We start from the raw sequence: 22,500 nt of genomic DNA, 5'->3' as shown, positions 1-22,500 counted from the left end.
GTCGAGGTGAATATTCACCAATAATCACTTCGCCTTCGGCGAATAATTGTTAAATGCATGCATGTGTAGCAGTGGTGTCGATGAAAAGATAGGGATTTCATCACAAATAAAGTTGGCAGCTGGTTTGAGTAGAGTAACCAACTTTGTCATCATTGGTCAAAATGGATTTAAATGTTAGATTTAAAAATAATCAGAACAATTTGTCAGATAATTATGTCCAGAAATGCATGAAATTAGATGCACATGGATTTCAATAAGTGTCACGAAGTGTCCCCTTGCTCTTTCATCACTCATGTCTTGGAATACAGACAATTAACATCACCTCAAGGCACGATAAACAGCTGCATGTACCCTAAGCTCAGAGGAGGAAAGATTAGTATCACATAATGCATAGCAATTCCTTTTATATTATCAACTGAAATCGTGACGTACCGGTAATCAGTATCTTCTAGCCACAATGCAGAGGTGAGCAGTGGTGGAGACTACCATGTTCCGTTTACAAACAGACCCTGGTGTCAAGCCTTTGGCTTTTAAGCATATACATGTATGCCATACTTTCATTGCGTGTCAGAAGAAAATTGAACGATTTTACGTGTGCTACATTGAAATGTAGGGAAGCTCATGTGAGCTAAATGTACATCAAGAAGCGCTTAAGCGAAGGGCGGCAGCGTGTAATACCCGATGTTGTTGAGAGTCGATCTGTGGATGTGTACGTCTTCCTTCCTGGTTCTAATTAATTATTCCTTTGTTCAATGTAGGTAATCAATGAAAAGTAAGTTAAAGCTGAAATCTGCGTCTGCGATCGCTTTCAAGTGCATTGATCAAATCAAAAGTGCCACTTGCGGCTCATGTATGGTATATTTGATAAAATCTTCAACTCCAAAAGTATGAGAAAATGTGGTTACTTCTGGGTTCTTCTGTGGCAAAATATCGTCACCATCGATCTGCATGAGTGAAGTCCATATGTGGAAAAAACTCTAATCCACAATTGTATAAATAACTTTATTCGTGACCTCTCTTCGGGTCAGTGATCGCATTGTGAAACAATCACATTTTGAATTATCAAAATATGAATAGTCTTCCATGAGTCTTGACGAATAAATGTCAGAAATTAAATACAAAGCATTATAATCCACAGACCTACGAAATAATCACAGAGAAAATCGTGTATATCATCAACGGAGTGTGACATTTTGCTATTCCCGTTGGAATGAGATGCCTAAAAGACATCTGGGATACTATTATGCCCTAAGCTAAAACTAATGCTAACCTTTACCCTTTTTACCTTATTTTTTAGAATAGGTGGGAAAGGCTTAGACTCAAAGGGACACTTTTTGTTGGATGTCAAAATTGGGCATGCATCTACATGTAATTACTTGTTTTTCTGGGCATAAGTGGATTAAGTGAGAAAATCAAGCAGTATGTAGCCAATGCTTTTTGTTGGCTGTCAGCACTTATTGAAATCACTGAAAAGGGATGCTACATGTATAATCACGAAATATGATAAAGCAACCTTTAAGGTGAATAGACTCTTTTACCGATACGGCGGCCATTTTGATTTCTATTGTTTCAAATAGCTATTATGGGATGCCCAGGGGGCAAATACATATTAATTTGCCCCCTGGGCATCCCATAATAGCTATTCGAAACAATAGAAATCAAAATGGCCGCCGTATCGGTAAAAAGGTCTATTACAGTGTATTACATGTCTAGTGTTTCTGGCCGATATAATGCATGCCATGATTGGCTAAGAGCAGCTAAGAGTTAGGGCATTATTCTCCCGTAATACCCATGGGCCGATTATGGATTATGCAAGTTAGTCTTTCTTCTTTAGAACCGTTCAGTTAGCCATAAATTATAATAAACAACTTAAATTGCTACTATGATCAAATTTTTATCCCTTGAATTTTTAGGTTTATCACATAGAATTCCAGAAAGATTAAAAACGCAGTTTATCATTTGGAAATATCTGCATTGGTCCCGGAGATATTTACGTTTAAAAAATGTGTAAAATATGCAAATGCCAGGACTGATGACATCATTTACTCAACCCATTACAACATCAAGTACATGTAGAGCTATCTCAGTCAATTTGCAGCAGGTACCATTTAAACTTGGTAGGCCAATTGTTCTACAGACAACACACCTGCGGCTATAAAGAAATTGGTTCCCATGGCAACTCACAATTTCCCAGCTCCCTCCAACCTGATTTCAATATTGTGGTGATCTTAAGCTAGAAAAACATATTTATATGCTTGCAGGATCATGCAGATGAGGCACCATTGGCAAAATTAATATCAAAATAGAACACCAAAAGTGGCCAGCAAAGCCTTTAAAGTCAGGGATGTCTTGAACCCAGTGTGTTGCCATGGTAACAAAACTGGTATGCACATATTGTGAAGAACATCTATAATACGCATAATTCCCTAAAATGCGCATCCTCCGCATAATTACGATATTTTCCGCATAAAACTGAAGAAATGCCTGATATTAGTGATAAAGCAGCTGCTTACCACCCTCACAAACACAAAAGCCAAAGAGATTGACTATTTTGAAATGCTTATTTTCCTGAACATTGAAGAAAACACGCCATTTTGTTCGCAAGATGAAAGTTCGTAAGCAGTTTCCACTCATTTTTCAGGAAGGAGCCATTTTCATAACATACCCTAGGCTCGAAATTTTTAAAAAAATATACAAGGTATGAAAATTTAGCCGCAAGTTATAGTAGCAAATTAAATTGCATCATTTGTAACTCTGGTAAAGTAGGGACAATCATTGCGATGAAGTTGTACAAAACAAAGAGCCCGCAATACACATGTGTAAAAAACCGCTGAAAATGGTGAATGATCAAGGGAATGGATCTTGGTTCAACCACATCACAATTTTGCTCCATATCTCCAAATTGAAACAAAATTCATGACAAGAAACAAAATATTTTTTTATCGCTTTATTTCGGCAAAATGCCGATTACCAACCCTTTTATTTTAACGGCGAATGCTGGTTGCAAATTGGCAACTCAGCCAGATATCTTAATCGCAAAGGGAAAAAGCGATTGTATTGGTCGCAATTTCGAGTCCTGATTTACCATAAGCATGTAAATACATTGGACAGGCCTAATTATTAGTTCTATAAATGTTTAAATTTCCGCATAATCCGGTGTAATTTGCACATAATCATTGCATGTTTACGCATAATATGGCCAAAAATTTCTGCATAATCTTTAATTTTTTTTCCGCAATGATCCTATCAGAAGCGCTGCTACATGTACTAGAATCTTACTGCAAAGAATCAAGCATTTCTGATACAAATTGGCTAAGATGTCTCTTTTCATCATTATTTGATCAAAATTCGATTGAGTTTATGAAATCATCACTTGGCTGATTTGCATATTAAAAAAAAGTGAATATACCTGGAACAGAAAGAGATATTTGAAATAGTAAACAGCATTTTTCTTCTTGTACAGACTACAAGTTTATGTCTTAAAATGGCTTAGATAGCACTTCAATAACCTTGACCGTTCAGACATTACATCAAAATCTCAAACCTTGGCCTAGCTGTATTAACCTCACCATTGCTCAGTCAATACAGCAAGGCCTTTAGTTTGCTGTAACTGCTGCTGTAACAACCTCACTCTTGGTTATGAAGTAGTTAACATTAGGACTTACTCTTGACTATTACTCTTTCCGTTTTTTGTAGGATCCAATGATCAGTATTATTACACTATGACCCCAGGAGGTGAAGTAGAGACTAACATAGAAAACACCGTAGGCAATGGAGGTGAAAATTATGAGCTCATGTCAGGTGATGTGGAGACAATAAATGTAGCACCGCAGCTGGGTGATGAGACAGGACGAGAGTATGTTGCCATGGAAGAAGATAATGCGGAAAATTATGAAGAACCTAGTCAGCATGATCAGCAAGACAATCAGGATTCTGATCAACGGGAGGAAACCTATGAGATACCTGAAACAGGTAAAGATATTATTGTTATAGTTAACATATACATTTAAATTATTTTGTCTAGTTATATGCACACAGTATGATGACAGGATATTGAGTTTTTGTAATTGAAATGTTTGACATGTAAAGTGTGAAAGCTTAGCTCACACAATTTTTATCCGTTTTGTAGGACACATGCTCCAAAGTCAACCATGTAACCTACTGAGTTTTCATTATTCTCCTCTCTTTATTTGACACTTTTTATTTTGTGGATCATGTACATGTATAATATCTTTCTGGGATGAACTTTGGGCAAAGAATGATTTTTAAATGCATCTGTTTTGTTATTCTGACTAATATAGAGACAGATGGCCTGTTACATGTAGTTAGTCAGCAATGAGCATAATATCATGTACATCCTCCAACTAAAGATAAGGTAAAGGAGACGTTTCTAGAATGCAATGTACAATAAAATGTCTTTCACCTGTCTTTATGCTAGATGAACCTATCAGATGCACTTATTTGCCCAAGTTTGTCTTGGAGAAATAATGTATCCCATCATTACAGTCAACTACCCTCTATCCATGAGATGCTTAAATATTAGGCTAGTCTTACATGTACATAACTGTGTATAATCCATCTGGAAAAATTTTTCTTCTCTGCTATGAAATGGCCATTCTTAATATTAAATTACGCATTATGTTGTGTACAAACCTTGACTTCAAAACAGTCTGCAAGAGTAACTTCCTTTTATTGTCTTTCCAACTTCATCTTCATTTGGTGATAAATTCCTTTTTCAAGAAAACCTGGGCTTGGCATAGTGTTTGATGTACATGTATTTGTACACATAAATACATTCACTTGTCAATTTTGCTGATGTAGTATTATTGCATTTAGACATTTTTTTCGAATTTGGCACCAGAGCTGGATTACAGCCTCTGATAATAACTTGATAGTTGCTTTAAACACAGAGTTTTATGCCAAGCGAATCTTTGTGGTAATAAGACCAATATTGTTTTTCAGCAAAGGCAAACAAATTCACTTTTTCAGTGACACAGTGTTTGAAATTTGGACAATTTTTATGTTTTTCGGTAACTTGATTTCTTATTCAGCCAGATACAGTGTATTTTGCTCCTACAAGTTGACCATAAGTCTGGACATAATGCAGTGTCTCCTATTCCTGCATGTGATGTAAAGACGCCTTATGGAATAGTTTAACATAGATTAGTATTATGTATACAATAAATAAAGTCACCGCTTACGAGCCAGAAAGCCCATCAGGCCGGTGCTTATCTCAGGTTTCCGTAGCATGAAGTGACTAGGAGTATTTATACTCCCCCCTGGATGGGATGCTAGTCCATCGCAGGGTTACCCCCAGCATTACGCCGGTACCCATTTATACACCTGGGTGTAGAGAGGCACTGTGAGAGTAAAGTGTCTCGCCCAAGAACACAACACAGTGTCCCCGGCCAGGACCCGGACCACTCGATCCGGAGTCGAGTGCACTAACCATGAGGCCACGAGGCCAATGCACAGTTATAAATCTGTGAGTTGTGTAGTATTAAGCAACAAGCAAAATGTCCACATGTATTATAATTGTTGAACCTTTCAATAAGGGATTTATCATTCCACTATTATACCATTTTCTAGTACTTTGGCTTCTTCCCGCATTGACTCAGAATCTTACTGATTTCACAATAAAGTGCATGCAAATGACAACTTTATTTGATTACATGACTTGATTTGATTGGATAAACAAAATGACTGTTGACAAGCAATGACAAACTAAAAATTCTCTGGCTTTGCATTGTATTGAAAACAATATTTCTTTTATTGAAAAACCCAGTTCCGTCCGTATTTGCTCTCTTCTAAACTGGTCAAACCAGGACACTACAGTGTGTTACTGTCTCATATTTTGTTCAATTCTCTTGACCAATCGATATTGTAATATTAGTGGAATAATAAAGATTAATAATAATAGAATTATTGTTATTGTAATATAAATGGGATAAAATAGAAGCACTTACATTTGTAAGAGTTAAATAAATGGGTTTTCTGTCATTCGTATTTTGTTTCAGAAGAAAGTGAGAGTCAAGTTGATGGCATGACAAGGAAGGAGAAATCATCAACCCTGAACTTAGAGAACCTGACTTGTGACACCAAACCTGAAAATGTTAAAGATGTAATCAAGGAAGGTAAATTATGTTCTGCGTCACATGCATTCAAAAGATTCCATACATCCGTATTGATTCTGTAACCTTAACCTTGTATCATTCAAAAATAATTTTATTATTAGTTTTTACCTTTACATTGGTTCATAGTTCTTACCTTTACATTGGTTGTTATTAAATTATTATTAGCTGTTGTTAAAATGTGCAGAATGATAATAATAATTATCTGTTTGTATTACACGTATCTGACTTGTACCTGTACCATCAGTGACTAACTGTTATAACATAATCATACAAAGGTCTTAACATGTACACTGTAGTCTCTTGTTTTGATAATGAAGATTGGGCCATTGAAAGACCAGGAAAATTTTCTGATTTCACAACACAATGATCAACTCTCCTTTGTGTAGGTTTTCTGCAAAAGCACCGCAAAGAAGGGAAAAAATTCATTGGCAGCAAGTATCAGAAACGGTACTGTGTTCTGCGAAATCATGTGCTGTATTACTTCAAAGACAAGAAGTCGCCAAAACAACAAGGTTCCATCTTGTTGCCTGGCTATGAGGCAAAAACAGCTAACAAGAAGGGTCAGGAATTTACTCTAACACACCCTGATGGACATAGATCTTACCAGGTATTGATTCTGTTGATTGATTTGGTAACACGTTGTAGTACATATCTTGTCTTTACATTGTATTTTGTCGATGCTGTTCTAATGTTTGAGATGTTCAAATTACAAGGTTGAGTGAAAAAACTTTTGTATAAAAGTGCCCATTGTTTGTGGTGTTCCCTTGTGCAGAATGGGCCTTATTCGCACAGCTGCCTTACGTATTGGCCATAGATAATATATTTCGTACCCAGAGCCTTCAGTTGAAATGTTTTGGTGGGGCAAAACAAAAGTTTTCGATCGCTTGTACAGGGCTGAAATAACCTGTTTGAAAAAAGGTTGTAGGTTAATTGTACTTGTGTTGATGGACTTAAATTCATTCACTTTCAGTTTGAAACTTCATCAAAGGAGGAAACAGAAAAATGGATAGAAGCAGTAAGACAGGCTGCAAATGAACCCCTTTCAGAACGCAATGTTGCAGAACTGGATAAACTGCGTAATAAGCAGCCTTCAGGTGATGAAGATACATGTAGCTTCTGTAATTTTGATGTGGCGCAAAACAAAAACAGCATTGTGGAGGAAAAAGATGACACAGTAGATGATAATAGAGAAGAATGTTATGATGACGTAGGGGGTGAAGAACTTTATGAAGAGGTCGGCCAGTTGCCATCCTCCAGCCCCAACCAGCAGGCCAATCCACAGTTACCGGAGTATGAAATTACTGGACAAGTCGCCGTATCATCACCACCTGGTTAGTGTTCAAATTTAATTTGAGAATAAGGGTTGAAACAGACTGCTTAAAGCTTGCTGTAGGTTTTTGAAAAATGCCATCTGGCCAAAGCTGTATTATCTTCTATGCATCTGCTGAATTGACTCGGTAAATTTATGTTGTGTAGAGTTACGATTGCCTTTGTCATTAATTTTCTGAAACACATGGAAGTCAACCGCGGAAATGCAAAACCACCTATCGTGTGGTGTACAGTGTCTGTGCTAGGCTCACCTGTTTTAATGTAATATCGTTGTTTTAATCCGCTTTGAAACGGAGTCAGCATCTTTCTGTTTCATACATTAATTTTGTCATCTCCCTCGTTTCCCTTTTGAAAGCATAAGTTAATCCTGTTAGTCATGTTGATGTGAATTCCTTTTAGCTGTTGGATCATCCTCAACGGAGCCAAGAGGAGATGACAACAAGGAACTCCCTCTATCCCCTCCCCCACCCCGTCCTGTCAAGCCGCAGTCACAAGTGCTCCAAGACGACACCCCTCCGGCTATTCCACCTCCAAGGCGTTCCAAACCTCCGCCACCTGCTCCCGCCTCAACAGAGCCCGCCGCACCGTTACAGGACGACACATATGAACTACCAGATAGCCCTGAAGACTCGGTAGCTTCACCACTTCCTGCTCCCCCAGGGGAAGTGGAAATAGAAAATTACGAACCGCTTGAGACCTTTCAGGAGCCTCAAGCCCCCGAACAGGCTCCTGCTTTCGTCCCACCTGTGGTTCCTGTGCGACCCTCTAAGCCCATGTTATCCCCGCCATCAACTGATGCTGGGCAGCCAAAACCACGTAAGTGTTATGTAACCAATTTTATTAAGGAATAACGGTTAGCGCCATACACAGTATAACACATGGTTGCAGTATGTGACCTTATTCATTTTCTACAAACTGATGTTTTGACACTGTGTATTTTGCGTTGCTGGTGCACTAACGCCCGTTTAGACAAAAAGTATTTTACAAAAACAGGTTAATGATTTGTACACGCAAGCGATCCCAAAGAGTTTTCATGTGGGTGATGTAACTCTTGTCTCATTATGTAACATGGAGTTAATAATACGAGTTCATGGCAGTAACTTGACTACCGTGGGGGGATTTTAAATGTGACGTTTTTCGCTTGAGTCTGTCCTCAGAGCGAATCAGCGGGGGTGAACACTTGCAAATTTGATTTTCAATTAGTCGCCGTAAAAACAAAACCAACCAAACATTTTGATCAACGGACGCGGTCAGTCAAACGAAACCTGCAGAACGCTATAAAACATTCAACCGTGACGAGGCAGGGGAAAAGAATTTCGAGTATGTCACAACTGTGGCCGTATTCCGATTCTTGATGGAGCAAATATGGAATTAAGGCTGATACGTAGGAATCGTCTCAGATTCAAAGTTTTTCAAATAAAAAATTACTCACTTGAACTTCCTTCACTTTTTTAGCGAGTCAACACTTTATCAATTTTACTTTTGGCTTCTGGGACAAATAAGGTCCAGAAATTATCAATATGCAAGAATAACGCAGTAAGATATTTATTTAAATTGGTCATGTGTGGTCATGAGTGATTAAACCGAACTGAGTCGTATGAAGGTAGCGTGAAGAAGAGTTCAACAGATAAGTGGTAGAAAAAAATTGAACGGCGAGCTTCGGGTATCGTGTTGTGTGTTCATTGTTTTAAAAGGCAAGTTGTTTCTCTTGTAAACGGCCACCCTTGTTAACAGAAACGTGGTCGTGAACTCTGGGAGGTCATTTATGTGCCTGCGATTAAGACAGTATAATTAGATGGAGAGACGTGTAGCTAGCAAAAAGGGCATCTTGAAGACGATAGATGATCGCTTACAAGGTTGGTCGCTTAAGTTAAAGAGATTCAACTCTACATATCCAGAGATCAGTGCTGCTGGCTCAATGCAAGACCCTTGCAGCCAAGAAACAGTGTTAGGACGGCAGACCGATGAGCGCATGCTAATCGAATTCCTCGAACGTTTCAATTTAGATGGCGGTGGAGTTTCAGAGGACAGGGGCTGTCAGTGCGGCAGAAAATTGAAGTCAAGGGGTCAGGTCGCGTGTGGCCCAACAGCGGAATCAAAGCGCGTCAGGTGTCCCTGTGCACGCAGTGGTAGACTGTGCACAGACAAATGCAAATGTCGGAATTGCTGTAATGTACCAGACGAAAAGAAAATGGCGAAAAGCCGTGGCTGTCGTTGTGGGCAGGATACGTACAGAAGAACAAAAAGTCTTGAATTCGTAGCGTGTGTTGATGTCAAGGGGAGACGAAGAACAAAATGTCCTTGTTATAGCGTTGGGCAAGGCTGCGATGATGATAAATGCAAATGTTTCAACTGCCAAAACACTTTTGGTGCTTTGAGCAGGCCCTTTAGAGTTCCTCAACCTAGAAGGCCTGGACCTAGAATAGTTGGATGTCGATGTGGACAGGAAAGGAAATTGCATTCACCTGGCTTTGAAGCCTGTGTTGATAATGAAGCTATTAGAGGCAAGAGAAGCCTTCGAAAAACAAGATGTCCATGTTTTAGAGGAGGCATATCCTGCAATGAGTATTGTCAGTGCTTCAATTGCAAAAATAATTCCAGGGTTTTGACCGAGGTTGGGGAAGTTCCATCGCCAAAAAGAGGAAGATTCTCTGCCGACGTTATCATTGAAAGTAATGTAGAGGAACTTGGGTTATTTAGCATGTAAACCTGCACGGCAAAATCGATGCAGACTCCAGTTTGTGCGGAGCCGTGTATGAGATTCAGCTGAAGAACACCCACCGTTAATCAGTGCAGAGGAACCATAACTTGTAACTCTGGACTTCCTTCAGTGATTTTATTCATATTGTTCTTTGGAACTTTCATCATTAAAAGTCGTCTCCTACCTATGTGCCAAATCCAGTTTTCTTTAAAATGTGTTCCAAAAGCGAGCGTCGTTCCGATGCAAGCTTCTTTAAAACTGTCTCGTATTGCATTTGAAACCTGTGCTCTATAAGGTAGTGGGTGATGAAGCGTTTTCCTGTTTTTCCTTTTTCAGTGGAGTGCAGCAAACTGACCTAAACCTAAGAAATTTCGTTTGCCTGTTATAACAGACGTATTGTCACCAATGAAGGCAGCCAAAGCATAACCCACGGCGCTATGCGCGGGGAGAGGCCTACGAGCATGTTATTTTTAGCCGCGGCGGAGAATGCAGCGCGAGATTTTTGAGCCAATCACAGCGCAGAAATGCACCCGACTAAAAACCACCCTAATATATCAACTATTTAAGTGCTACTATTTTATATTGTTTCATCAGATTTTAAAAGTGTGGTTGCTTAACACCTGACTGGCAGTTTTGAGCTTTGATTTGTATCCAAAGGCTGTTTACTTGTAGTGCAAGGTCCGCCATTATTCACTTTTAAAACTGACCCATTGGACCGTAAAGGATTGGATGTAGGGAAATGTGACGTCATTTACTCACTAGCTTAAATTTCAGTGTGTAAATGCAACTCATTACATATGTCAAACACGAATTTAAAGGTCTGAAAGCCCGAAGGCCGGTGCTGCATATTAATTCAGCCGCGTACGCAAGCGCCAGTGAGTGTTTTACGTCATTTTCTCCTCGATCCAGGGGCCCGTTTCTCGAAAGTCCCGAAACTTTACGGGCCATTTTCGGGTGTCACAATTCCCTTTGTATCTCAAGAACGGAGAGGATTCAAGTCGTCAAACTATGTTAAAAGATCGACTTTCCATTGAAAGATCGGCTTTCCAAAACAAGCGGTTGACAGTTTCACAAATGACTTTCCGGGCCCGAAAAGTTTTCGGGACTTTCGAGAAACGGGCCACAGCTCTCTCAAGATTTTAAAGGTAGTAATGGTGGATCATCGTCTTTTTGAAATCAAGGCTTAAAACTTGGGTCAGTAAATGTGTTTGTTAATTTTGTTATAGTAGCACTATAAGCAAAACCTGGTGTGACGTGATTTTCAGTCCCAGTAAAGTCCACCGAAGTTTTGAGCAGAATCTTTTGAGGACTGAATTTTTCCCGCTGGGACTGGTTTTTAAGTGCGGAGTTTTTAAAATTCTACTCGTTGAACACCTGCGATTTGCAGTTACCTTTTATTTTAGTCTTATGTAAGGAAGACAAAGACGTTCAGAAATGGAGCTGATCAGGTACATGCTCGATGTCGATAGACATCTCGAAATATCTCTCGGGTCGGAACGCCAAGTACTATTTACAACAACACAAAGGTGTCGGGATTTTTTCTTAGCTGTCTTTGTTTTCTTGTGGAGTATAGGTAGAGGGAAAGCAGTTGTATTTCTTCACACACGTTTTAATGAAAGGTTAGAGGGATGATTCGTGACATTTATCATATACCACATGCATCTTATCCTGTATTCTGGACGCATTGAAGAAAGAGGGAAAGGATATATAGCCAAAGTATTTTAATGCACTATATTCCATATTTTCGTAATATTTTAATGAACCTTTCATTAATTATTACTGACAAAAAGGAGGGGTAATTTCCATCTCTTTCGGTGGAAAATATTGCCGTGAGAAATTTCGTCCAATGACGACAGTCATTACGCATTATCAGATTTCATCAGCATGAAATGTCTCATTCATCGGTTATGATGGTCTTTGTAGCAGGTAGTTGTTCTCTTGTCGATTTTGTTGCGCTGCCCAGGGGTTAAAAATTCTCATTGATCATGGGTACAGACACCCACAATCTTGGATGGAACTCTTGGGAAGAATTTCGGCTTAAAAATCATTTGACGTGCACTAACAAATAAGTCTGTTGGCCCCCTCTCCTCCCTACCAATGTCGATAATGGGGGTGCAAAATACTGTGTAAGCCTTTGGCCGTTTCAAAACCAACATTGGATTAGGGGGAGAGGGGAAAAGTAGGAAGGTTTTAATCTTTTATCACAGACAAGCTAGGGAATGCGCATTTCATAGTGGTGTGTCACGTTTTCCGCCCAACGCGTTTTGTACAAGATTGCAGGAGCTCTTGTTTGGTTAACCCTTCAAAGAAGACTGAATAAGCAATGCTCTTTATTGGTTAACTTTACTGCCACAAGATGAACTGCTTGCGTTTGGTTCTTTCGGATATCGCTACCAGTCGAGAGAAGTAGGGAGCCTGTTGTTGTTGTTGTTTATAGTTGAAGTCCACTTAGCTATCAAGCTAGTTCACAGGCATCCCACTTATAAGAATCTGAAAGAAGCAATTCAAACTTAACAGAAACATGATTAAGAACCCCAACTGGAAGTCACAATGCGCGTGCGCGCGTGAAATATGTTTGTTGAGACTGGTCAAACGAAAAGAAAAATTCGCACTTCCAATATGAGAAGAAACGACATGCTGTACTATGTTGTTGAATCTAATGTTTGATGCTGTATCAAGCGCATTCCAACATCATCCAACATGTTGAATTGTCCTCAAACATGGTGGCCAAACGATAAAATGTTGGTTCACCCAACATGTTTGATCGTTTAACATTCATCGTTTAGCCGGGCCTTAATGCTTTTCATATTGACAGTGAATTAAAATTATCTGATATACAGGCCCATATAAAAGGAAAAAATATTTTTCACTTCTACAGAAGAGAAAGTTCCCGAAAGACCCGCACGGCCTGGGACGAAGCCACCGCCTGTGGTACCCGCACGACGTGACGAAACGGCTCCACCTGGCCCTGCAGAAGAGAAAACCAACTTGATCAACTACGCAAATGTGTATCAAGCCCTGTGGGATTGCGCCACAAACGAGAAGGACGAGCTTGGATTCCGGCGAGGAGATCTGATTTACATTTATGAAAAGCCGCATGCTGATTGGTGGATTGGCTCGCTGTTTAAGCCCCAGGGATTTAATGTGGGACTAGTACCCAAAGATTATGTCATGGAAGCCTATGAGATTACGGCATCATAATTTTCTCAAAATCGAGACAAGATTTTAGCAAGTTCATGCGGGAGTTCTAAGCCCTTGCATGTCACATTTCAGAAATTTAACATTTTTATCGCAATATTGCCATTTTCTTAAAAAGAAAATATGTTGGGTACATTTTTTTAGATTTAATGCAGCCATAATTTTCATTTTTTTTCAACATATCCTTTTTTATTGGAATCGTATTTTATGGCAACTATGCAGTTCATGGGAAAAATCGAGAATGGACATATTTTTATATTCTATAGTTTTTTAGTTTGCAATTACCAGACTTCATTGGTTTCCTTTTCATAGCAGAGTTTCAACGACAACATCTTTTAAACGGGTCATGTAGTTGTACATATACATGTACTCCCTTATAAGGGCTTAATGGGGACGTGCGGCCAGCCAGGGTATGGTTTTCGGGATTTTTGTCTTGAACAGGGTATCGAATTTATCATTTTTTGTCTTAATCAGGTTATCGATTTATCAATTTTTGTCTTAAACTGGGTTAAATGTCTTAAACAGGGTATCAAAAATCGCAATTCTGTCTTAAAAATGGGTAGGAAAATCAGCGATATTTGTCTTAAACAGGGTCAGGGTATGAGGGGCCGCGCTGCACCTCCCCAACCAGGGATGCATCGAGTACCCCCCCCCCCCCCCCCCCCCCGGGGTAGTAGTAAACTCGTTTATTAAAACATCATACATTACAGTACAGACGTAGGACTGAATATTAATTACGTACAATATAAAAATTACAATAAAACTGGTTAATTACAATTGTGTTTAAAGCTTATTTACATCACGTGACTAATAATAAAAGTGTTCATGAAACGATCGGTGCGACAAACTGGAGTATTAAAACGTCTCATTTCTCAAACGCTGAGCATGGGAACTGGCCAAAGGAGGTAGCAGATTAGCCAGTTTGTGGTGTTCATTGCTTACAATATCTTTAAATAATTTAATAAATAGATAATGATTCAAGTCTCTCTGAAAGTGTTGAAATTTCGGCCTTATCCCATCGCCTCACAGTACAATAAATTAGGAAAGATAATTCGCATGGCTGACTACGTTCGATGTCATCAGACAAATATTTCGGGACACTATGACGGAATAGCTGACATGTGAATTCTAGCACTGATCGAATGACACTATAACAAAAAGCTAACAGGTCATCGGGGCTTATGCCGGCCCTCTTTAACTGACTCAAAAGATACAATCGACGTGGGGCTTTGGAGGTGATAGTATGCACGTGATCGTTCCATTTTCAAGTCATTACTGATTGTAACCCCAAGGACTTTAGCAGAAGATACCCTCGCCGTCTATCTTAATCGGGCTATCGGGTTTAATTGGAAAAGATTATTGTGAGACCAGCTGGAAATGTGAGTGGACGTCAGGGAAATTGGCCTTATCTTTAATAAAGTCACAGATCGTAGGGACCTTGGGTAAAGATGGAAGATCGTTAAGTTTCCACACACGAGGAACTCTGCATTCCAGGAAAGAGGTGTTTAAAATATCGGCGATCGGAGAGGCGAGGATATCTGCATATTCTTTCAGATCCCAGCTGGGAAGATTGTCTGGTCCCCGAACACGTGAAGTGCTCACTGCCCTCAGTTTTCTCGCAACAGTTGCTTCTTTGACAGAAAAAGGCTCATCGTCCTCCGAGGCTACCAGGACATTCTCTGATAGGAGTGAATACCCCTGGATTACGCTAACAAACGCCTCATTTGTCTTTTCGCGCAGAACATTGTCGTCAAAGACCAAATTTGAATGGAGGGTGGTTCTCAGGTCACGCCCAATTGCCTTAGAAGTACCACAGCTGTTTTACTTCTCGCCACCAATCGCGTGGTTTGGTGTCACGCAGGCCTTTAACTTTATTTTCATAGTAAATCTTGCGTCAACGCCTCCGTTCGCCATTGACCTTATTTCGTAATATCTTAAACAGTGGCACATTGTTCCTTGCTAACGCTTTTTGTCAACTGAGAGTTCATCCAAGGGCGATCAGTTTCGAGTACCCTTACGGAACGTTCAGGCATGATAGTTTCCATCCCATACTTGACTATCTCTGTTAGGGATACTCAACTTATTCTCGCACGACTGATCTGGGGGGAAAATGCATAAATGGCGGCCAAAAATGTATTCTTTTGTTTCATGATGTGCTAATTAGACTCACTGGCCTCGCTCTCAAGAAACATTTCTTTTGTAATTTGTCCATACAAACGAGGCTAGTGAGTCTAATTAGCACATAAACAAAAGAATATGTTTTTGGCCGCCATTTATGCATTCGGTCTATGACCGTGAATATGAGCGGGACTAAAGATTTCACTACGTGGTGGCATTTCGCTGCGAGTTCTTCATATCCCACTTCCACATTTTAATGACTTTATACACCTTATTCCAAAATGGCCGCCATTTTAGTATTCTTTTGTTTCCCCAACCTTTTGAGCGTTTTCTCTAATTTCACTCGCTCCGCCATATTGGTTAACTGCATCGATATAGAGTATTTGAAAAATCCTCGTCACAAAATAGTGACCTTAATTTTTCAGGCTTTCCTTTTTTATCAGGGAGTTTAAGCACGCAACGTTTTCGAGTCACGGACGGAAGTAGGCTCTACCAGATTTTCAATAATCATCTCTAATAGTGAAAAGATATTTAAAGTGCTACTATGATAAAAAACATCACTTCCTTTTTTTTTTTCAGATTGAAAGTGTGATTGCTTAACACTTGACTGGCAAAATGTTGAGCTTTGATTTTTATCAAAAGGCCGTTTACTTTGAGTGTAAGTTTTGGATTTCACGGTCCGCCATTACTCACGTTCACAACTGACCGATTAGACCTCAGAGGGTTGGATCCAGGGAAAAGTGACGTCAAAAGCTCAGTAGCTTAAAATTTATGCGTGTGAATGCAGCTTACTATATTTGCAAAACGCGAGTTTAAAAGTCTGAAAGCCCAAAACTCCCGTGCTGCATATTAATTCTGTGGCGTACACACGAATTGCATTCTTAAACTAGTGAGTGTTTGACGTCATTTTCTCCTCGATTCAACTCTCCCAAGATCTTAAAGTTAGTAATGGCGGACCATTAAATAGGAAAATTCCAGTTGAAATAAACCGGTGTCCTTTTGAAATCAAGGCTTAAAATTTTGCTCACTTAGTGTTTAGTTAACATACTTTTGAAATCCAAAGAAAAATAAAAATTGACTTTTTGGTCATAGTAGCACTTAAAAATGGTACTGTCAAGACAAGGAAAAAAGCCGTCCCCGGCTCAAAAACGTCACGTTCGTAAGCTCCCTAATATTACTGCTTAGGTAATATTCATAACTGCGATGAACAAAAAAACCTTCGCAAAGTAGAAAAATAGAGTATATTTCGATGACGCCATGAGATGGGAGGTCTCAGTACACAGTATTCCAGTACTCAGTACTCCTTTCCCAGTACTCAGTATCCCACGACATAAAAATAACCAAAGAAAATAAAAGTTTCTTTTTGGAAAACGTCCACGAGTTTTGTTCATTTCCTTAAAACGATGAGTATTCCCCCCGGGGGAGGGGACTCGATATATCCCTGGGTGGGGAGGTGCGGCGCGGCCCCTCATACCCTGACCCTGTTTAAGACAAATATCGCTGATTTTCCTACCCATTTTAAGACAGAATTCCGATTTTTGATACCCTGTTTAAGACATTTAATCCAGTTTAAGACAAAAAATGATAAATTCGATACCCTGTTCAAGATCAAAATCCCGAAAAGTATACCCTGGCTGGCCGCACGTCCCCATTAAGCCCTTATAAGGGAGTACCCCCCCCCCCCCCCCCCGGGAGTATTCCGTCCAGCACGAGTGAAAACCAGAGGTAAAGCGAGACAGAAAAGAACCTTTTTTCACGAAAATCATTAGTTTTTCTTCCTTTTAGAGATGGCTGAAATCTTTATCATCCGTGAGGTCGTTGTCGTTATCATAGTCTTCCGATGACGCTACCCTGTTGACAGTTTTCTCTCTCCAGTTTTCAAAAAAGGACCGGAAACCTTTCTGCTCTACATGTCGAAACCTTTGCTCCTTTGCGGAACGGTGATGCGAGTTTTCCTAAAAACAAAAACGCATTCATCATCGTCATCAGTATCAAAAAATAATTAAAAAGTGTTTTCACTCACGTGTTCAGTAACCTTGTTTTTTCACCGAAGCAAATGAAAACATTTGCATGATAATAGAGCTCAATTACCAGGTCTCGGTTATTCAAAGGCTGGATAGCGCTATCCAACGGATAAATCACTATCCAGCGGATGAACATTATCAAAACCAATTGAGTTAACCAGGCAATAGCGATGTCCACCTTTTGAATAACCGGCCCCTGAACTGCAACATGGCCGCCGTCCCATTGTTTAGGTATACCAACATGGCTGCCGTGACGTCACGTGGAAACACTTTATGGGGAAGATATCTGTTCACAAACATTGACGTCAAATTTCTCTTGACATTCAAATTTGCCAACCACAGAACAAAAGAAGCCTTTGCTTCGGCATCCAATAAGGCTCTGGTTGGCACATAATACCAATAGGTGACGTCATCGATATCTTCGCTGATGTGAACAGCTTCAAAACAAGTTTTCTTGGCAGTTTTAATCCGAGTTTCGTAAACCCAACCCTAACAAAGGTTACTACTTCGACGCATCGCAGCAGGTACAGCCAATCGAATGAGCTTATCAAAACGATGCAAGTGCAGACGAAGCTAACTGCGTTAACGCGAAACAATTGTATGGCTTAAACACTTCTGCATCTGATTGGCAAACAAATACACGTAATAGGAAGCGAGATTTCAAAGCAAAGAATTTCGCGTGGCAATGCAACATACAATTAAATAATGAATAAAAAATAATCGGGGTGCCGGGATGGCGCAGTGGTGAGAGCACTCGCCTCCCACCAATGTGACCCGGGTTCGATTCCCAGACTCGGCGTCATATGTGGGTTGAGTTTGTTGGTTCTGTACTCTGCACCAAGAGGTTTTCTCCGGGTACTCCAGTTTCCCCGCTCCACAAAAACCAACATTTGACTTGATTTGTCTTAATTGTTAATTTCAATTTACAGTGTCCCCAATTAGTGCTTCAGCGCTAGAACGACTAGACACTTAACTAAAGTTCCTTTCCTTTCCTTTCCTTTCCTTTCCTTTCCTTCCTTTCCTTTAATTTACAATCATTCCGATTTTCTTCTATTGCTGGTTTTCACTCACGTGATCAACAGCCATGTTTTTCAAAGTTAAATTCCCGGAGGATTTGGTCGGGGCACCAACATGGCCTCCTTTTCTTTGTTTAGGGGCACCAACATGGCGGTCGTGACGTCATGTGAAAACCGAGAATAGCAGATACAATGAAACATCGCTCCACGAAAAGAAAGGGCAAACAGTTAAGAATGCGCCATGCAAAGAACTATTTTTGTCGTTACTGCACAAATAAAATACAAGCATCTAAGATAGTATGGTTCCAGGTCTTACTTTGATAAAAGGTTTCTTGCAGGGCAGGTTGTAGACACGTTCAAGAACTGTCATGATTCGGTCATTAGGCCTTATGCCATCTCTTGTCATTCCCTACAAATCATGAATCAATCAATATCCATCATCCAATCACTGACACTCACTCGCTCGCTCGATCGATCGATCACTCAATCAATCAATCAATCAATCAATCTAGAAGCTAGATGAACAGTTCAGTTTAACCCACGTTGATAAGCAAGGCACATACTTTGACAAGCTGGATGAGGTAAGTAAACTGTCTCTGTTTGGCTGCTCCTGCAATCAATGTTCCATAAACTGATTGAGCTGGAGTAACACCTACAGACTAAAGTAATAAAGAGGAAAAAATTATACATAAAAACATTTATTGATTAAATTCACCACTGATTGAAATGCTTCACTGTCAGTACGGTTGAGTGGTTTCAGCATGATTGCCACAGAGTCAAGTCCTTCTCTGAGGTTTTTCTGAGCAGTAACCCGTTGTTATGGGTCTGTGGTTAAAAAATAATTCATCTGCCTTTTTCGTATCAATAATTCTAATAGCCAACAGTACTGTTCTGCTTCCAGACAGTTTGATTCCTAAACCTGTTGTGTTCTAATGTGGAGTGGAAAGTGGTCAGTGTACATAATCAAATAAATAATATATAGAGTTTTAAGCAATGGTTAGAAGACAATGATGTCCCATCCTCTTGTTGCCCATTTATCTTTTTATAAGCCCACCCCTCTTCACCCACTCAATCCTCATTCAGGCTCAAAATGGCAAACCTTCTCATAACCTCAAATGTTTTCATTCAAATCATCTCACCACGCACCGGTGGCTTAGTTGGTTGAGCATCGGGCTGTCATGTGGGAGGTTGTGAGTTAATGACAGGGGGCCACCACTCAGGGATTTAAAATAACTGAGGAGATTGAGCTGCCTTTTGTAATTACATAGATCTGCAAATGGTTAGACTTTCAAGTCTTCTCGGATAAGGAATGTAAACCGTAGGGCCAGTCTCATAACCCTTGTTGGAAATTAAATAGTGTGGGACGTTAAAGAACCCACTAACTATTCGATAAGAATTGGGGATGTAGTCGGGCCCGGTGTTGTGGTCTGACCTTATCTGGATGGAGGCATCTTTTACTTCCTAAAATGAACTGTAAACTGTGTAATAAGCAGTCTGGCTGAAAAGTCCCCCATAAGCAATGTTAAGTGGACCTGAAAAGCCCCGAGGGAAGAGACTAACACCTTCACTTCACTTCACTTCACTGTTGCATTTGCAAGTTAGGTAAAATAGTCTTTCTTTTGAATTTTGAGATTAAGAACAAAATATCATGGGCTAACTTCAATTTTCAAAAAACACCTTAAGTAATTGATAAGCACTTGGAATAAGGTGCATTATTACATGACTAGCTCCATGAGTGGGCATTAGATGAACCAAATCCTGCACTGTGATTGGCTACCCAAGCGGGCAAGATGCAGCTATCTTTTCCCCGTGGGATTTTTCGCTTGGTCCTGCAAGATCAAAGATCATTTTTTGGTGTTTTATCCCATAGTCAAAGAGCTTGTTTAGTCAAGATGCCTGTTTATGGACCTTGAGGAATGAGCACTTTGTCTCAATCCATGAACATGCAAAAAAAGAACTTGGCCAATATCCAGCCATCTTGATCTCACATGTGGTTAATACCCCATACCATGTTACAGTATTTATTTTTAATTTTAGTGCTCAGAGTTGATGAAAATAACAGTTTTGTACTTTGATCTCATTCAACAGGGCCAGTCCATCCTCTGGGCCTTTGCAACCACGTGCAAGTACTTGGTAAGATTTTTCTGATGGAGCAACATTCAGTGTCTCCTCCAGATTCTTAATGTGTTCCTAATGACAAGAAAACCACATAATCATGGTCAATAATGGTGTTAATCAACACACTCAGCACACGTAATGCTTCCACTCAAATGAAGAACTTAAAACCTGTTACCAGTAAATGACAGATATGAAAAACACCACTGAGTTTACATGTACAGCATCTGTACATATAAACTACTATAATTCAAGGTGATATGCGTGTACAACTCTCCCTAAACAACAGAGTATGCAATTTGTATTACTTCATCATCATGCATATTAATTATTTTCTCCTGACAGTCCTGGTTTATCCGTAAAAGTTTCATTTTCTAACATTATATTGTCCAACCTGTCTGTTCCATTGCATAAGGGGTTATTTGTTTTGACATAAGCTCTCTTAATATGAACACTACATTGCTCTGAAAATAAATGATGTTTAAGAAAGAAACCTAATGACATTTAGATAGTTATTATCATTGTTATCAACAGAATATTTCATTGTTCATTGGTGGTATACCTTGGCTGTTTGTAAATTTCCTTTGAGTGCACTCTTCCTCACCAGAGTGTTATAAAATGTAACATCAGGAGAAATATTACAACCTTTCATAAGTTCCATCAAGTATTCCTCCTCTGCGTTTGACGAAGTCAGATAAAGTAGCAGCTGAAAAGTACGCACATCAGGATAAACTTCCTCCACTGCCATCATTTGCAGAAACTTTTCTACTCCAGGAAAATAATTTTGTAATTTAAGATCTTCACTTCTTTCCATCCTGGCATCATTTACATCACCTAATGAACTGTCAGTATCGTGGGATAATTTGTCATAGTTGATATCTATTGTATCACCTTTATTGGCTTTTTCACTTACTTCCTCAGCCAATGAGTTTGTAAAATTTGTCATGGGATTAGAGTAGAATTGCAGATTTTTTGCCGTGTTGAAAACCTTAAAATCTCTAATGACCTTCAAAACAGAGTTATAAATGTAAAGATCTGGCTTTATCTTCGTGCTCCTCATTTCATCTAACAGTTTGATTGCTATGCTTGGCCCCTCAACTTTGTCAAAAGAGCAGGCAGTCAGAAGTGATGAAAAAGTATGGCCGTCTGGCTTGACATTGTTGTGTTTCATTTCTTTGTAGATCTCAAATGCTCTGATTGGATCCCCACAAACAGTAACAGCCTGGATGGCAGCATTGTAAGTGATTACATTCATTTCTAGATCATCTCTAGTAATCCTTGTGTTGATTTCTGCGAGAAGCTTTTCAACATTCTGCAATGCATGTTGAGAAGATGAAGATTTGGTGCAAACATTGAACAGACTGGTGTAAGTGTGTGGTGTAGCTTGCATTGCTCTCTTTTTCAGCTGTACAAACAAGATTAAAGGTTTTATTTAAAAACTGCAATAAAAATTATGACAGTACCTACCAAGGTATAGTAAGTGGATTAAGCTAAATAATTCTCTAGAGCAACACAAACTGCAAAAATGTATGGGTAAAAATATATTATTAGACAAGTGTTTACTCAGTTGCCTAAATTTCTCAGCTTATCATGTGGCTCAGTTAAGGACCATTAGAACTTGGCTGCGCATTTCTACCCTGGCTGGACCAACACTCAGGACTAAGACGCTGACACCTTTTCAAGTTTAAAGACGTTTGAAACTTTTAATTAATGTCATTGGCCCTTAAATTTCAGTTCGATTGAAGAGCCTAGAGGTTATCAATGATGGTTATAATTTATTTGCGACTTATAATGGCACTTACTCTATTTCAAGCAACTCAGTCCGGGGACATAAAAGAACTTGGGAGAAAACTGCCTATCTGTTA

The 22,500-nt window shown here is 39.5% G+C and overlaps 2 protein-coding genes across 8 annotated transcripts in view; one reads left to right on the top strand and one right to left on the bottom strand.

Moving 5' to 3' along the window:
- Nucleotides 1-14,139, top strand: part of LOC137969524 (src kinase-associated phosphoprotein 2-like) — a 17,809-nt gene extending 3,670 nt beyond the window's left edge. For 3 of the 6 annotated variants that reach the window (XM_068815810.1, XM_068815807.1, XM_068815811.1), the window contains 6 exons: nt 3,697-3,972; nt 6,018-6,134; nt 6,521-6,741; nt 7,105-7,465; nt 7,863-8,279; nt 9,470-10,351. In XM_068815810.1, the coding sequence (XP_068671911.1) occupies nt 3,697-3,972; nt 6,018-6,134; nt 6,521-6,741; nt 7,105-7,465; nt 7,863-8,279; nt 9,470-10,170 (2,093 nt within the window). In that variant the 3' untranslated portion in view covers nt 10,171-10,351. Of the gene's footprint in view, nt 1-3,696; nt 3,973-6,017; nt 6,135-6,520; nt 6,742-7,104; nt 7,466-7,862; nt 8,280-9,469; nt 10,352-13,042 lie in introns of those variants that run through there. The other 3 variants (XM_068815813.1, XM_068815812.1, XM_068815809.1) reach the window with 2 other exon arrangements.
- The window catches only part of LOC137969525 (pentatricopeptide repeat-containing protein 1, mitochondrial-like), a 12,011-nt gene continuing 1,992 nt past the window's right edge, over nt 12,482-22,500 (bottom strand). Inside the window, exons 3-8 of one of the 2 annotated variants that reach the window (XM_068815814.1) lie at nt 21,198-22,040; nt 20,591-20,710; nt 19,084-19,179; nt 18,837-18,929; nt 17,228-17,435; nt 12,482-13,132 (exon numbers count right to left, since the gene is read on the bottom strand). In XM_068815814.1, coding sequence (XP_068671915.1) covers nt 17,262-17,435; nt 18,837-18,929; nt 19,084-19,179; nt 20,591-20,710; nt 21,198-22,040 — 1,326 coding nt within the window. In that variant the 3' untranslated portion in view covers nt 12,482-13,132; nt 17,228-17,261. Of the gene's footprint in view, nt 13,133-15,181; nt 17,047-17,164; nt 17,436-18,836; nt 18,930-19,083; nt 19,180-20,590; nt 20,711-21,197; nt 22,041-22,500 lie in introns of those variants that run through there. The other variant, XR_011116684.1, reaches the window with a different exon arrangement.

The sequence above is a fragment of the Montipora foliosa genome, chromosome 9 (genome assembly GCF_036669935.1).
Source record: "Montipora foliosa isolate CH-2021 chromosome 9, ASM3666993v2, whole genome shotgun sequence".
In the NCBI taxonomy this organism is placed as follows: domain Eukaryota; kingdom Metazoa; phylum Cnidaria; class Anthozoa; order Scleractinia; family Acroporidae; genus Montipora; species Montipora foliosa.
Note: the sequence above shows the minus strand (reverse complement) of the source record. Positions and strands in the feature narration are given on the sequence as shown.